The 17,472-nt window shown below is 43.1% G+C and overlaps 1 protein-coding gene across 9 annotated transcripts in view; it reads right to left on the reverse strand.

The window, feature by feature from the left end:
• Positions 1-10,132: 10,132 nt before the first annotated feature.
• Kcnj1 (potassium channel, inwardly rectifying subfamily J, member 1) overlaps positions 10,133-17,472 on the reverse strand; it is a 31,132-nt gene continuing 23,792 nt past the window's right edge. For all 9 annotated transcript variants that reach the window (XM_005378539.2, XM_005378541.2, XM_005378534.2 and 6 more), the window contains one exon: positions 10,133-12,516. In XM_005378539.2, the coding sequence (XP_005378596.1) occupies positions 11,377-12,495 (1,119 nt within the window). In that variant the 5' untranslated portion in view covers positions 12,496-12,516 and the 3' untranslated portion in view covers positions 10,133-11,376. The remainder of the gene's footprint in view (positions 12,517-17,472) is intronic.

A 17,472-nucleotide genomic window follows, 5' to 3' on the forward strand; every position in this document is an offset into this window, starting at 1 on the left:
GTGATGTGCGCTTGAAAGGACGATGTTATTTTGCGGTGAGGTCTGAGGGACAGTGCAGAAGGAAGCTGAAACGTTGACCCTCCCCGAGTCCCCTCTTTTCTTGCTCGCACCCCCTCAGAAGCCGGGCTCCCACCCCGCTTCTCCCTCCACGCACCCCTCAAGGCTCTGGAAAGTGTCCTTTTTCCTCCCTAGACTCCACGATCATCTCTCAAGAGTCCTGTAGGGTGAGCGCGGCTGAGGAGACCTAGGAGGAGAGGCGGAATCCACCTTATTTGTCAGTTTAGGAGGCCAGGGTAGCGAGATGGGACGGCATAACCAACATACTGAAGAGGCCTTGGGGACACCTGAACCCCGCAGCCAGTGTCAAGGAGGAGGGGCTGAAGGCTGCAAAAGGTATGGGATGTAGGAAGCGAGAAAGGCCTAATTCTAGGATTGTGGAAGACAGGAAAAGCTTCAGTCAAAAAGAAGAGTGACAAGGAAACACCCTAAGAAACAGGGAGTAATCTGGTCCTGTCATGGTCAAATCAAGAGGCAGCAGAGCCCCTACAGGCAGGAAAGGAATGCAGACATTTTCCAGGCTTCTGAGACCCTGCATTACCGGTCCAGGGCTTGCTCTGCTCTCCTGCAAATTACACACCCTTCCCCCAGCAGGCATCCTCTCCAGCCTGAAGAAGATGATCCTGGCATCTGCCACAGAGCCAGCAGCCATTTGATGGCAGGGTGGGAAGTATCGGCAGGTGGAGCTTCAGGACAGCAATGCCGACTAAGACCTAGCTGTGCCTCTGCCGGTCTTTGGCAATGATTTCCTGTCCTCCCTGAGTCGCAGGAAGATCTTACATTAAACCCACATGGCACATAAAGACCATGCCCCAGGCGAGCCCCTGGATGCCAGGGCGATTTCCAGGAGCCAGAAGGGAACCCAGGCACAGAAGGACACTGCTAGACCCCTGTGTGCTCTTCTCCTGCTGTCCTCCAGGAGGTCACTTCAGAAAAGACACCCTGGCTGCCTTGCTACCTACCCCAAGACACAACAACAGGAAGAAAGAGAGAGAGCTAGTTATGGGGCACTCCTGTTCTAGGATGAGGATGGCCTAAGGCTCAGGGAAGCGGGAAACACCCTGCAGGGTGGAAATGTCTGTAGATTGGCCGGAGAGCGAGGCAGTGCCCGGGCTTCCGCGGAAGGGATGGCTCAGCAGTAGGTGACTGCTGTTTGCGGCCTTGGTTATGGCAATCACTGTCACCAACCTCAGAATTTATCAGGGGGTAAGCGCAAGTGGCTGTTTTCAGAGCCAGAGTAAGTTTCAAGGACATATGATCCAATGGCTTCACTGATCATTGGTGCAGCAGTATCCAGTGTGCTGGTCTTTGGAATCCTCCCGGACACCTACAATGCTGATTCCAGAGGTCTCCAGAGGCCCAAAGACCCAGAATTTATAGCAAGGGCTCTCGGGTGACTGAGGACACAGCAGGGCCTGGCTGCTGCCCTCAGTGGTGTCCTGGTAAGTGTTTAGCAGCTGGCCAGCACTGGCAGGGAGGATGGACCTTTGCCCTCCTGGGAACACCCTGTTCTCTTGATCCTTGCCTTTCTCCCAGCTGTGCTCACCACTGAGCATCCCCTACGCCTTTTTCTCAGGGTCTCCCTCTCTGTGGTGACCCAGACTAAATCAGGAACTCTGCCCTGTGCCCCCCAGCACCTGGGTTTTCTGTCAGCTGCCTCTGGAATATGAATTCGCAGGGTATTTTGTTTCTACTGTGCTCCCAGGACTTTTTGTGGTGTCTAAATGTTTGTTGAAAATAGCGTAACGTTTCAGCCGGCATCGTGGTCCACACTGCATTAAGTCATTTCCTAACATTGTGCACTTGGGTTTTCCATCACCACCAATAACCCTGGAACAAACACCTTGGTGTACACATCCATGTGAATTGAGTTCTTCGGCATCTACAGTGAAAACAGTCCCTTCACTGTAGAAAGAGTCCCACTTTATCATTCACGGTGTGTTTTCACAAATCTGTTTCTCATTGATCTTTTCAACAGTCATGTGTGGTTGTTTCATTATTAGGTTACAGGAGAGAAAGCTACAGTGCAGAGAGGTTTGGTGATTCACCAGATTCATATCAAAGTGACTCAAGAGTCCAGATCTGAACTCAAGGCTCCAGGAGACCAAAGTTGGCCTGTTATTAGGGAAAGCTCATGAGTTTGAACAGAGCCTGACTTGTGCTTATTCCAGTGGGATGTGTTGCCTCCTACAGCTATTACAAGGGTTACATGGGTAAATATTTATAAAGCACTTAGACCAGTGCCTGCCCATAATGCACTCTATATAGATGTTTACTGCACAGACACATACCTGCTCTGCCCTGACTGGCCACGTGTGGGATGGTGGGTTAGCATCTTAACCTCTCTGCACCTTAGTTTTCTCATCTGTAAGATGGGGGGATAATTCCAATTTTATGGTAGGGAAAATTGTAAATCTCATAGAATAACATAGACTTGATACAAGAGTAACAACTTTTTCTTCTACTGGTGCTCTCTGGAGTTCTAAACTTCTATGTTTATATCACAGTTTAGTTTTCGAAGCCTCTCAGTCATTTTATCAGCCCAGCAATGATGAGAGGATCTTCCTGTTAAATATTCTAAACATCATCATGGTCACTAGAGAGCTTTCTGAGTGTAGGGGACCGTTCTCTTGGCTCCTTGGTCTTTGGAGGGAGACTTCGTTTCACTTTGGGGATCTGGAAGTGTGCAGCGCCATCTGCTGGTCAAATATCACCTGCCCGACAAAGCGCAGGCTTGCTGATGAAGGCTTGCTCTGCTTCATTACTTTCTCCTCCAGTTAGCTCCATAATGTCCCCTGTCTCCACTCTGCGCTAACGGCAGAAGGTCAGAGGAATGTGTGCAGCACAGGATGAGTCCGCGGTTTCTCCACTTGCAAAATAGCAGGATAGGATCAGAGTCTGCTCGCGCTTGTTCACCGATGAGCTCCAGGGACTCAGCAGAAAGGGAAACAGCAATGGGAGCAAGGTGGCGTGTGTGGTCTCTCCAGTTAAGGTCAAGCCTTGGAATAGAAAGCGAGAGGAAGAATCCAGAAGCAGGAAATGATTCAAGGAAGGGGAACCAGGGCGCAGCGTGGAACATATACCACGTGGACACTTGTGTTGTCTTTGCCCGTTGTCATGGAAATCCTCATCTTAATTTCATCATTGTCCCTTCAACTGTCACTTATCGGGAGCCTGCATCAGACAGTTGGGGGGGCTTTACATTATATTTTATTACATATCATTTCCTCCTATCATCCAGGTACCCTTTAAGATAGGTACTATTGCTGCTCACAACTAGAAAAAAAGTGGTTTAGCAAAGCCAAGAACTGGTTCATGATAATGTGGTCAGCACATGGGAAAGTGGGATTTGAACTGCGTCTCTCCTCAGAGCCCCTGAACTTCTCACTGCTTCCTGTCTTTCTCTCGCCTACTTTCTTTCCTACATTTTTTTCCTCCAGTGTTTTTATCTGAATGTGTCCTTCAGGGCTCTCACTAGTTCAGGTTGCACCTGACCAGGCCAGTGATGTGGGGATCCGAGATCACCATGGGAGTACTTGTGGTCTCTCACCAGTACTTTCAATCCAACTGAAAGCACCTTGCTGGTGGCTCTGCAGCTCAGTAACTAGTGAGCCTCCAACTGTCACTTCATAGTTTGTGGAGGCCATGCTTCGAGCACAGAAAGGGAGTTCCCAGGCTCCTCAGATCCAAGTGCAAAGATGGATGCTCGAGGGCTGGGTCCCTAAGGAAACACTTCAAGGGCATGGTGCCTTCTCCATTCCCCAGATGGCTGCCTTCCTGGTTTTGCTGCCACTTCGAGCTGTGCCTTACTTCAGGATCGGTGCCCTTAGGCATGACAGTGTGTGGGTGGCCCTAGGAAAGGGAGAAGTGCAGAAAAGAGTGCTGAACTGACCAGATGGCAGAGACCTGGGGCCCCAACTCCAGAGCTATCTGTGCTGGGCAAGACTTATACTCTGAGCCTAGGTATAGGAGTCATAATCCTTTCTCTACCTCCCTAGAAAGCTAGACTCCGCCTCTAGTTTCTTCTCCAGTCTGTTCCTCAAGTCAACACCAGAGATGAATTCCTAACATACTTGTTTAATCAAGAACTCCGGTGGTGGGCTGACTGAGGCACCACGCCCTCTGGTCTATCTGACTCCACCTCCAACTCATGGCCCACAGCTCTCCCTCCCTGGACGTACCCGTGCTGTGGGCGCGTAATCCTGTGCTCCTTTCTCAGAAGCCCTGTGGTTCTGTTACCAGGGATGTGCGCCCTCCCAGGCAGCCACCCTCTGCCCCTCACCTTTTCCTTTCAAATCTTACCCATCCCTTAAGCCCAGATCTGCTGCCTCCTCCTCAAGAAGTTTTCCTCTCCTTGTCTCACTCAGCACTTTTTAAAATACTTCTTTTGTAGCTTTCATTTATTTTACTATTATAATTAATTTCTATTTTATTGTACTTGTGCATTAAATTTTACATGCAGTGTGGACTCCGTTACCCCCAAATCTTAAAAGGTGCATGGACTTTAATCAAATGCCCTGGGGATTGAATATCCTTCTCCTAGCCTACTCCCTTCCCCCAGACCAAGTGAGTGAGTGAGAAATGTGAGGACATTTCTCCTGAAGACACCTATTCTGACTCTCTAACTAGTCTGAATTCCAAGGAGCTTTGAACCTTGGAGAGCCGCTAGTCCCCAGCACACTGTCTCACAGTGGAAACTGTTTCTGAGCACCTGACTCATTTGTGGGCTCAGAAAAAAGGCAGAAAAAGCCCTGCAGGGACTCGGAGAAGGAAGCAAGTTTTCAGAAATGCTAGATGGTCACAGCCACAACCTCTCAAGCTCCAGGCAGCAACGGGCCACCTTTAGAGCAAGACTCCAGCAGCTACTACAAAACAACCAAGAAAGGAAATTGAGAGGTTGATACCAATTTGATTATCAGCAAATATTGCTACGCATTGATCTTCAGGATATACTGCTAAGTTAAAAAAAATTACTGCAGGACCATGTTTCCCGGCAGATACCCAACATGAAAGAATGGGGTATGTAAATGCATATATATTGCTTATCTTTGCCCAAAAGAAACTGGTTGAAGCCCTTGGTGACCTCATGCACAGCACAGTGATTATAAGTAAGAATGATATGTTACATATGTATTTCAAAATAGCTGAAGGAGTTTTAAATGTTCTCATCACAAAGGAATGATAAATTTTGGAGGTGATGATATAGAACCTAGTTTGAGTACTGCACAACATATACATGTATCAAAACCTTACATCGTACCTTGCAACATGTACCATCATTATTTTATTATTTTAATAAAGTAAAATTTTCAAAAACAGCTCTAGGATAAAAGTAATGAGAATGCGTAGCTTTACAGAAGGAGAAGGGAGCAGAGTATTGGGCAGAAGAAAGGAAGTATTTTCTAAACTCTGTGTCATGACTGTGAAATCATACACATTATTTTTATAATCATGAAAAGAAAAGTTGAGTAAACAGAAAAACAATAAACATTCTAACAATGGGAAAGGTATTGAAAGAAATGAACCTGTCAAGCTGGTACACGATCACACTGAGAAAACAACTACAAGTGATTTAAAAATAATTCATCATCTGTGTGTCTCTAGTAGGATCTATCACAAACAAATTTTTAGTCCCAAATTATTTAAAAATTACAATCAGTAGTCTTAAGGTCAATGATGAGGTCAAAATTGGGTTTTGAAATTATTACATGTATACATTGCATAAGCAAAAACATTGACTTTCTGCACAAGCAGCAGTTTTACAAGCTAGTGCCGGTGCTTCTTACGAAGATTAGAGCCCCTGCACCCTTTGTTGCAGCAGATAGGATTCCTGTGCCCCCTCATGTGGACATTCCCAGTGCCTGGCTCACAGTAAGCCCTGGAGGAGCACTTGTGGGATTGAAATGAACTGTAAGGATCACGATTCTCCTCAAATTCCCACCTCATAGCTCACCCCACCTCAGTGGGCCTCTGAGGTGCTCTCATTTCTTCCTGGAGGCCTCCTCTGATCTCTGCCAGGGCACCACCCAAGGCTCTACTTTCCTCACCTGCCAAGATACGATGTGGGGACTGCCCTGAGGACCATCCCCTTCTCCTGCAGCCCTTGCAGTTCAATCCAATTGTTCCTGCCCTCCTCGGTTGCCATTTACTTTCTACAAAGGGACTTTCCCATCTATTATTCACTCAGTTCTCCCTTCAACCATATTTTGAAAGTCCAATTTACAAACAAGGAAACTGAGACTCAACAAAGTTAAGATGCCTGTCAAGGTCCCTCCACTGGTAAATGATATAACTTGATCAAACCTCAGTGGACAGATAAAAGTTCACATCTACAGTTAGCCATGCACTTCTGAGAAAGCCATTCTTTCATTTTTACGCATTCACTCTGAAACCATTTATTGACTGTAGGAAGAAGTTTGCTGATCGTATAAATACAGAAGTGAGTAGACAGTGCAGATCCTGTTAATCAAGGATAACTGAGATTCCACTTTTCCATTTATAAAACCTTATATGTCTCTAGCTTAGAGACTGAAACAAAATATTATATAGTTTTATTTATGTACAATTGGTATATTAGTGTGCGTATATTTAGTGTCACATAAATATATGTACATATTGGTGTGTGTGCAAAATATGTTTGAAATTTCAAAAATTTACTATGAGTAAAGACATGCTGTCATTAATCTCCCTCAAAATACTCCTCCTCACTTCACACACACTTACGCCGTCATTCTGACCACCTTCTGAAGCAGTTCTGGAAGTCCTCTTTCCTGAATGTCTTTACTTGTGCTATTGTGGCTGTCTAGATGTCTTAGATTGACTCAACATGTTTACCTTTCATGGTCCTTTTGACTTTGGTGAAGAGCCAAAAGTCACACAGTGCCAGATCTCATTAATAAAGTGGAAGAGGACATACTGCAATGTTTTTACAAGCCTGTATTTCCACTGGATGACACTCTGCAGCAGTACTCGTGGTGTTTTATTAAATCACATTTCATACATACACTCATAAAAGAGGACCTGAGGACTGCTTCAGAGAGTGACAAGAATGATGGGTTATGTGTATTCAACACACACTATTAATCCCCCTACTTATTTATTTATTTCAGTTTATTGGATCAATTTAGGTATACACAATGACCATATTCACTACAGGGAATTTGTATCTGTACATGATATACCTTGATTCCTCTTTTTTCCCTCTCTCATTCCCATCCCCTCTTTTCAAACCCCCTTCCCCTCCCCATTCACAAAGCTCAGTTTTCATTTTATCCTTCTTTTCTCATTTTTTCTTTCCCTTCCTCCCTATCCCCTTCCTCTTCCTTAATCCCCCTATTAATGACAATGTGTCTTTTACTATATTTTTATTTAAACATTCACTATGTATTTCAATCACATTTCTTACTATAAATATTCACCAATGGGTTAGTCAGGTCCTCGGGATGCACACAATACTTCTGGAGACACACTGGGCAAGTTACCCAGAGCTCCTGGAAAAACACTGATTTTTTTCTTGCGCTGCAATTCCAGAGTGTTGATTAAGCCTGGCCAGCACCAACCCCTGTGCCATTCAATCAATGTTCCCAAAGTGTGACAGCAGATCAGGAGCATGTTGCATTCCTGGGGTGCAGGTGACAGGTGGGCCAGGTAAGACCTGTCACAGTATAACAGTATGATCCCACATAGGATGTAGATGTGAGTGATTTTAAACTCTAGAGGTTTAAAGGAAGACTGGCATGAGGTTGAGCCCTGACACCTACCAGCTGAGGACTCTGGACAAGTTTCTTATTTCAGCTGGCTCACACAAAAAATAGGTGTGATGATTGTTCTGATCTCATAGGATTGTTGGAAAACTTAAATGAGGAAATGTAGATAAAATGCTTAAAAGAGAACTTAAAAAATAATAAAGCCTTTGCAAATACCCCAACATTGAAAGTTCCTCCTACCATAGCACAAGTCTTGAGGTTTCTCACTCTCCAGAAAGATGTGGTGGCTTCCAGAATGCCCATCCCAGTCAGGGATGCACTGGGTGGGGATACACAAAGTCCCCAGCCCTTGTGGTGCAAGATCTCCCCCTCTACAGGGCTTTGCTCCAGAGAGTCCAGCTGGGCGCATCTGGCTGGGGAGATTAAATTATTTTTGAATTCCTAACTGAATGTTCTTTTAATGGAAACTTAATGACAGGCATTGAAATAGATTTCCTCCATAACCCCTCCTCCCATCATGCCCCCCCACATGGCTCTGCCTTGCGCAGATCCCGATAACCTTTATTCCCTACCCCTGGACTTTTATCTCCCCAATGACAAACAGCCCTTGCTGGACAGAAAGAGGAAATTCCAGTCATTGTTCTCAAACTTCTGGCTTCCAAAATAAAATGCTCTATCTCCCCTGTCAAGCTTTGATTGACACACACTTCCTGTAATGGCAGACAGCAACGGCCCAGGGGCGGGGCCAAAGGTTCATTTGCATTCTTTCCACCAGAGCTTTAACTAAGTTTGTGCTAGACAGAGGAAGGTTCCCCAGGTCATTCACAGAGGATCCTATTGAGGACTCGTCTCTTGTTTTATGAAACTCTAGGGACCATGCATGTTCCACTGTGCCTACCACTCACTTGGGAAGATTTTCCTTGAGGTCTGCTGTCAAGATGGAAACAGACACTCTGATCACCTCACTTCTTTCATTTGGCTGCTCAAAGACTCTTTTCCTTCTGCCCTTTATTAAAGGTAGTCTCCCAAATCTCCACTCTACATACTGGCCATTGAGCCAGCAAAGGTCCAGGAAGGCTAACCTGTGTCAGACTCTCCAAGTCAGAATCACCATAACAACAGAGATAGATTGGGCAATTCATAGAGAAGCCATACTGAGGAAAAATTTGCATATAATAGTGCCTTGAAGGGATGCAGGTTTTTAAGGGAATAAGAAAAAGATAATTGATTTTGAAATGGAAAATCAATAAATATAACACTATAACATACCTATAACTAATAAGAGTACTGGTGTGGTCAGGTCTTACTGGGGAAAATGTTACTGCATGGGAATAAAGAGGCAACAGTTAGCTTTGGCCTTAACCTAGAGGTCAGTTGGCCTTGTGATGATTGCCGATCTATTTCTCTTGCTGGTTTCCTTGCCCTTGTAATCCTTTCCCTACAAATGCCTAGAGTTCCTTGTGCTGCTTTTGGGTTTCCTTTAGAATTATCCAAAGTTACCTTCCCCAGGTCAATTTCCAAAGAGTTTTAGTGGCTGTACTTAATGGTTGCTCAAGGAGAGGCTCAATGAGAATGGGTATTAAAAGGAAGACTTCAATCCAATCACAGAGTACTTTGATCCAAATAAAGGAATATTTGGAAGCAGACAAGCTTTCCACAAAATAATCCAAAAACAAAACCCAATCAGAAAGACTCCAATCATCCATCTCCCTTAACAATCAAAGATACTGGTTTGCTTCTAAGCATTGTCCTTCCATCCATTCCTAAGCCTGCTGCGAGGGAGCAGCGAAGACTAGAGGAATGAGCTCAGATGTGAGGGACCTAAGTTAATATATTGCCCCTCCGTTTTATAAATGGATATAAGGCCATAAAACCTCTTGATAATGAGGCAGCAGAGAATTCCAGCTTCTTCAAGGTTTTGATTTTTTTAGCTTTGTCAGCAGAGTAAGTTCTGGTCTCAAAATTCTTTCAGGCAAGGGTAATCTCCCACAGCAGCTAGTTGTGTGCCCTGCTTTGGACACTGACAAAGTGTACAGCCCTAGACCTACTAGAGTTCCCATTGGTCTGGATCAGAAGGACAAGAGTGTATGTATGGATCTGTACAAGCTAAGTCCAAGCAAAGACAGGCGCCTATACCAACACCTGCCAGCAGCTGCTGCGGTACAGATTGATGGAGCTGTACCAGAAGGGGTGTGTCTGTAGCCAAGCTCATTTCCTGCAGAGAATCAAGACAACCAATGCATTCTATCTGCCTGCTTCCTTTCCACCAGCTCTGTGCCTTGCAGGAGAAAGTCCACCCTAGGCAAAAGTATTTTCCCCAGTCACCCTGTCACATTTAATGCATAAAAATGGACATGACAAAGACCATGCACAGTTTCAGAAATTTAATATATTAATTAACACACTGAATCATTTTGATTCCCAAGGAGCTTTGATTTCCATTTTTTCCCAGGATACATTCAAAATAATTCAGGTGGGAAATTATGCAATATATTCACGTTAAAACCTTCCCCTAAGGGGCAATCTTTCCATTATGTTGGTCACTTTTAGGAAGGTATGGGGATGGCTTTTAGAGACACAAAGGCCTCAAGATGTTCTGACTGGGAGACCACACCTTATTGCTTTCCCTTTCCTGCCTCAGAAATAGTGTTTCAGTGCAAAGCCTAGGCAGAGAAACACAATACACTTTAACCATCAGCATTCCATAGCCCTTTAGACTGACCACAGTCTCAAAATCCTTACTACTGTCTTGATGAGCAGGAAATACTCTTAACACATCTGTAGATCCTTAACCCACCCAATGAAGACTGAAAAAAATATTATCACCCTTTTCAACTCAAGCATTCTGTTTTGCAAGGATTCCATCAAGATTCTGGAGTACAGATCTCGCCTCTGTCTAAATGCACCACAGATTATTTGGGCCAAAGCCCAAGGTGGGCTGCTGCATCTGCATAAGCCATAATGTAAAGCAAGTTTAGTTCCTGCTGAGTCCCTGGACTGTTCTTTCCCTTCCTTCTTGTGAAACACATGTGATCCAGACTCAGATGAAGACTCCAGTGACCAGAGTTCGAGAGTGTTAGATCCTCACGTTATTCACTGTGTCGTAATCTCTTCTTATTGTCATTGGCTTGTTAGTTTATCTCCCCCAACTCAGGAGACAACTTTCCCATTGATAAAAGTCAGTATTAAAATGGAAATGGCATTTTTCCTATCAGAACAAAAATATGGTTGTTCCCTGACCCCATTTAAAGCATCTAACTTTTTCAAAGAAACTTTTAAAAATACCTATCTTCTGTGGCCTGTCCATGAGGCTCTTCATGATTTCATCTCTTCCCATCAACACTGAATGACCTAAAATAATTATATTCAAAGCCACAAGTGAACTCCTGTGGCTTTCATATGCAGTTTCATATGACTGCATCATGACTGCTAACACAGTAGTCTTGCAGAGTCACATATCTCGTAGAATCACAGCTATAGGGTTTAGGGGTCATTGTGCTGGTAGACTTTGAAGGTTCTTGTCTTGTATTCATAACCCCAAACTGTTGATTGCTTCATAATGCTGAAGTTAGTAGGTACCTAGAAAAACTTGGCTTCATGGTGAAAGCAACTTCTACATTTTGGTGTCAACTGTTTCACTGACTTCTGACAAGCTAAAGTTGGGGTTGTCGTAGCCTAGCTTTACCCTGGCTCTAGCATCTTTCTCATTATAAAGACACATGGCACAGTGTGGGGTCTCCACTTCCACTGTCTTACTAAAGTTATGGAAATCTACTCGGTATTTCCCTTCCTTGGTCTTGGAAACTATGGGAACAAAACGGTAGCCCCAGAGCACCTCCTCTGGAACATAAGATGTGCGGACTTGGCAGGTAGCACTGGTTGACTCCACTGTGCCATCTAAAAATACCACTAACTCAAAGTCTTGCTGGGAAAGTGTTTCTGCTGCCATGTGGAAGAAAGGACTATTGTGATCAATAATATGGTAAATTGTCAGTGGGGAGATGAAGAATAAATTTTCATTGCCAGCATCAACTACGAAGTTGATATTGGTCTGGTCCAAAATAATGGTTTCTCCTTCAGGAGTGACTGTGGTTTTCAGAAGTTTTCCATATATGTGACCTCCAATAAGGAGGCTCTTCCTAAGATTAGCCACTCGGATTAGGAGACAGAGTTTCCCACCCCGCTTACTGATCACTGCATTCTTGCTGAATGTAATGGTCTTGGCACGTTTTTTAGATCTGGAGATTTTGGCTAAGATGGCACCACACATGAAAGAATTGATGATAACTCCAAGAATAGACTGGAATATTAGTAGAAAAATGGCACTAGCACATTGTTCCGTCACACACCTATATCCGTATCCAATGGTCACTTGAGTTTCCAGAGAAAATAGAAAAGCTGAGGTCATGCCATGTATGTTCTCCACACAGGGGGTGTGATTGTCAGGAGGATGGAACTCTGGGAGGTCTTTGTGAACATAGGCCACCACATACCACAGGAGACCAAAGAGGAACCAACTCCCCAAGAAGGCTGAGATGAAAATGGTCATTTTGTATCTCCATTTGAGGTCAAGCACGGTGGTCCAGATGTCCACAAAAAATATAAACCTCGACCGTGCATCCACATTGCCAAATTCTATGTTGCATCTTCCGTCTTTGGAGACTAGCCTTGCTCTCTGCCGAGAACGCCGAGAACAGTGAGTGACAAACCATTTCCGGAGATGTTTGAACATCCTTTCTGTCAACACCCTGATCTGCGAACACATCAGAGGAAAACAAAAATAAGATGTGTATAGCAGCAGTGAGCCTGGTGACTAGCATACAGACCTACTATGCCTGAAACTGGAATTCAAACTACCTGGCTCACTGAATACTTGGGCAAGCATTTGGAAGCTATTTCCAATAGAAACTTTCTCCAGGACAGCTTAAATATAAAACTAACAACACAGATAAAAATGGACACACACCAAGTGATCATATATTCAGGTATCTCCTGACATCAGTCAATGACACACCTTAAAAATGTTTGGCCATAATTAGTTTTAAAAAAATAAGTACGGCCTATGCTTTTATTTAATATTATTCTTCAAGCTACCCCTTTTTCTTTAATAAAGTTAGCCTTCTAATAAGAAATCATAAGCCTAAAACAATATTTATATTTTTATGATCTATAAAGATAAATAACTGGAAAAAAGAAACATTCATCAATATACTACCTAAATTATCATATATACTCATTTGTTGATAAAGGGAATAGGCACCCAGAAAATTTAAATGACTTATCCTAAGTCAAATACCTAACCAGCAGCAGGATAGAACTGGAGCAAAAGGCTTCCTTCCTCCAGTCCAGGGAAACCTGTATCATGCTGTGTCTCAGTTATCACATTTTCCATTCTAGAGTCAGATTTCCCTAACACACATGATGAGTACAGAATTGGTCAGATTTCTTTCTTTTAAATGACTATTTGGAGCCGAGATCAGAACATACCAGACAATGTCAGAGGCCTTTTCCATGTAGCTACAAACCTGTTCCTATTGTCTCTCCATGGTGTGCCAATGTTTCCAAAAAGAACAGTAAGAGGGCCATTATCCTATCTCATCCTTCCTTTGTTGGCCCAGAGCTACAAAGCCAGTGACCCCTGAATCCTACCCCATCAAGTTCAGACCTTATTTTCATTCATTCCTAGATCTCAAATGCTGGCATGATTTATTAGCACTTACTATTTATTCCACAAATATAAGTGAAACAATTCACTGACTATTCAAAATCTGCTCAATAGTTTCTTACCAATGACATTTTTTGTGACTTCCATTTTACAGCAAAAAAAGGAAAGGGACTTTCCCCTAAATAGTGAGCAGTGGTGAAACTCAGGGGTTACAAACACTAAACTGCTTCTTCCCCTGCATCAAAGAAAATCAAGGTGTGTCCACTCTGGTTAGCAATGTCTTCACGGTATTTTTCTTTAAAGGCAAATATGTTTTTAAAATAGATTTCAAAATCCCCCTCTCAAAATATGTTTATTCATTAAAAACTAGGAAGTGAAACCAACTCAGCGATACAGTTTAAACAAAAGTGATATTCCAGTGTCTTGCTCAAGTCCTTAACCTAGGTAAAAACACAAAAAGCCGACTCGAGTAGAAGTGGTGAAAAGAAAACCACAACTGTGGTGATTTGAAATGTAAAGGACAGATTCTAAAGATACACACACAAAAAGGTGCTACCAAGAGAACAAACAGGCATGCATGCGCTCAGGGGCCCTGCCCAACCCTCATGAACCTCGGATCCTCAAAGAGGATTAGGGGATGTCCCAGGCGAGGCACACGGGGGTAATAGCCTCCTTTCCCCAGGCACATCCTCTGCCTTGCACATCTGGCACTTCTCATTGCTCTGGGCACTGACTCCTTCTTCCATGTGTATAGGTAATAGTATTTACCAAGCTTTGCACACAGTGGATCTCACTTTAAATAACCGATTCTAAGACCATATGTATCAACAGAATCCACATTCTCTTTGTCACACATTTTAATTCAGAGATGGCTTCTAAAACACCATGTTCTGGGTTTTTCCCCTCATGACCCTTCTCCAGCTTCTCTGAGATTTGTTCACTTTTGAAGATTAAGAATATTTCCATAAAATGAGGAAGTACCCCCTGATGTATTTCTTGGATAAGTTTGGGTTTCCATAACTACATTAATAATAAAACATCTGGTTGGCCTTATGCAGAGATGAAACAAAAGCAACCAGCAGCCTATAATGCTTTCCCCAGATTGTCTGTACTTACCAGCATCTTCAAAATATTCTGGCCAGATGCATCCATGTCTGGGCTAAGCAAGAAAACGGTGGTGTTGGGCGCTGGTCCAGCTGCAGGCTGGTGTCTTTGAGACCCAGCCTAATTTATCTTAGGTTTCAGCCAGTAGACTGATGCTAATTTGTATTAGCTTGAAAACACTTAATTCCATAGTGGAGTTGTGTGGCTTAGAACAAGGCAAGTGGCTATTCTCAGACCAAGCCCCGGGTCAGGTATATATATTTTCCAAACCTCACATGGCTTGAATACCGTCATGCTAAGACATGACAAACCACCAGCTCAGGTCCCTGGGAAGCAGGTGTGGGTTGGATTCCAGCATTGCCCTCCTTTCCTTTGCCACGCTCTATAGCTCTCTTGCTGTTCTCCTAAGTCATGCCACATAACTTGTGGCCAGAATTAATTGGTTATCATCCATCTCCCAGCTTATTTTCCAAAACACACTGAGATGCTGAATTTTCCAAATGTTCACAGCGCTACAGGCAACGCTACAAACATAGATGGGGACATATTTGCAAGAGGAAAGTAAGATCACACCAGAAAGAAACAAGATATCGTGTTAATCTCTCTATATAAGTGTCACTGTTATGTAAGAAAGAGAGATTTAAAGGAAGCTTTATTGTTGGATTTATTCAGGAAAACCTGGGATTTACTGAAGGTGTTTTTCACACACACTAGATTAGTCAATGCTATTGATTTATTCGTTCACAAAGTGAGAAGAATTATATGTAGACAATGCAAGGATACAGGATAGATTCATCCACTAACCAAACCCATCATTCACACAGAGACCTATTATTGTACATATCCTACTTTGCTTAGACAATGGCACTTAATCTAACCATGGACAGAACCAGTGTGTATTTTATAAACTATTGTGTGGTTAAAGATTGTCCCTGGTGGCTGATTGTTATATAACATGTTCAGTTTTTAGGTCCTATTCTATTGAAATCAGTAAATCTTAATAGCAAACAAAAGGCTACACATTAACTAATATTTACCAAGGTATCCTTGGTGGCCGGGCAAAACAAGTGGATCACGTTATTGCCATATTTTCTTTATAGCTTCTACTTTCTTGTTCTATAAACAGCTCATTCTCAGAAAATTCTTTTTGTACATACTCCAAACACTGATTGTATGCTTATTCTGAAGGATTTCAATGACAAACAGAACTCTTCCTGTTCTCAGGGAGCTCACAATTGAATGGGAAATTGAACTAAATACGTCACCATTTACAAGGTAATATGTTTTGTATACTGCCAAAAAAAACATCTTTTCTACAAGATTCTCTGTTTAGCAACAGACAGATCCACCATCTAGGAAAACACCTCAGCGGGCAGCAAGCTTAACATGTTTATGTATATATTAATTTATTGATCTATCATTATTTAATAATGATGTATCAATACTGCTATGTATGTTAGCCACTGTGCTAGCCATCCCGGAAGCAATCATGGACCAAAGGGTCATAGTCCTTGTTGTCATACAGCTCCCAGTACAGATGGGCCCAGCAGTGTCGATAAGTCCATAAGCAACAAATGCAGGACAATGCTGTTGTAATGTAAGACAGCGGGAACACCTGTGTTGGGGAACAGAACAGGGATACCGAGGCCAGGGCCTCAAGCTATGTTAGTATCACACATAGTAGAAGTTCTGTGGAAGTTTGGTGAATGATGATGAACAAATTAATCAACGTATTTATAAAGTAAGGTGTCTGCTGTCACTTGTGTGGCTTGGCAGCCTGTTGCTCCCCATGTAATAGAGGTATCTCAGGAGGGACATTTTTGTGCATGTGGCAGTGACTGCCTGCATTTAATTGTATGTGTAACCCACGCAGTGGTGAGAGAAGAAAGCAAGCACAGAAGGGCTGAAAGAAGTTCAAGGGAAACAAATAATAGTGGCTAAGGGACTTTAGTGACAACTTGGGCTGTTTCTATTGCAGACATGTAGGAGGAGAAACTATAGAACAACCAGGAACAATCTATAATTTTTAACAAGTCTTAAGTCTCTTTCATTGAAACGCCCTTGAAATCCTGGAAGAACAAAGAAAATTTCCTCCTGAGTTTCCTTTCATCTGTAGATATACACACATGCACTTGTACTTCAATCAAACCCTCTGCATTTTAGGGGAGATACTGAAGTTCCTGCTCACTGGTAGAACTTGAAAAACCTAAATAGCTGATTTTTAAATTTTTTATAGGCTTCCATATCAGAACAATCCATTCTGACCTGGGGAGTTTGTGCAGCATTATTCCACTGACCCCCACTACCCACACTACAGCCACTACCTCAGAAAAGAGGGTAGAAGGTGTGGCTTCTATTATTGCTGATTTAGAATGACATTACTGAAGCTATCATTCCTCTATATAAATAAAAAAGACATTCACTGTGATTTGCCTTTTAGATAAACTGCTCACAACCATAGTTAACTTCAGGACATTTCTAGGAGTCAAAATTTTATGGTAGAGCTAGGAAATACAAGCTAAGTAGCCTGAAAGTGGATGTCACAAAATGATTCTCTCTAGTTCCTTGGGAGCTGTCATGTAGAAGAAATTCAAGTTTCTGTGAACATTTACCAGTTTGTTTTAGGCTAATCACCAAACATTTTTTGAGGACCTCCCATAGCAAAGTATCCAATGGGATTATGGGGCTGGCTCTCCGCCCTCTTCATCAACATAATTGTATGAATGCTCCAGTTACGAAATATCTCCTAAGTACCAGGTGCTATGCTAGGAAACAAACTGACAATCCCTTCTGCCAAGTTGTTCCTACAGAAGTCATCAACATTTGCAATGCAGCAGATCTGCCTAAGAGGACTGAGGATAGGGTGTTAAGGCAGTGACCCAACAGACTGTGTGTCAGACTCCCCTCTTCTACACACCCTTGCTGAGGAACTAAAACAAA

Source organism: Chinchilla lanigera, unplaced genomic scaffold (assembly GCF_000276665.1).
Source record: "Chinchilla lanigera isolate Chin_1 unplaced genomic scaffold, ChiLan1.0 scaffold00011, whole genome shotgun sequence".
NCBI classification, from domain to species: Eukaryota; Metazoa; Chordata; class Mammalia; order Rodentia; family Chinchillidae; genus Chinchilla; species Chinchilla lanigera.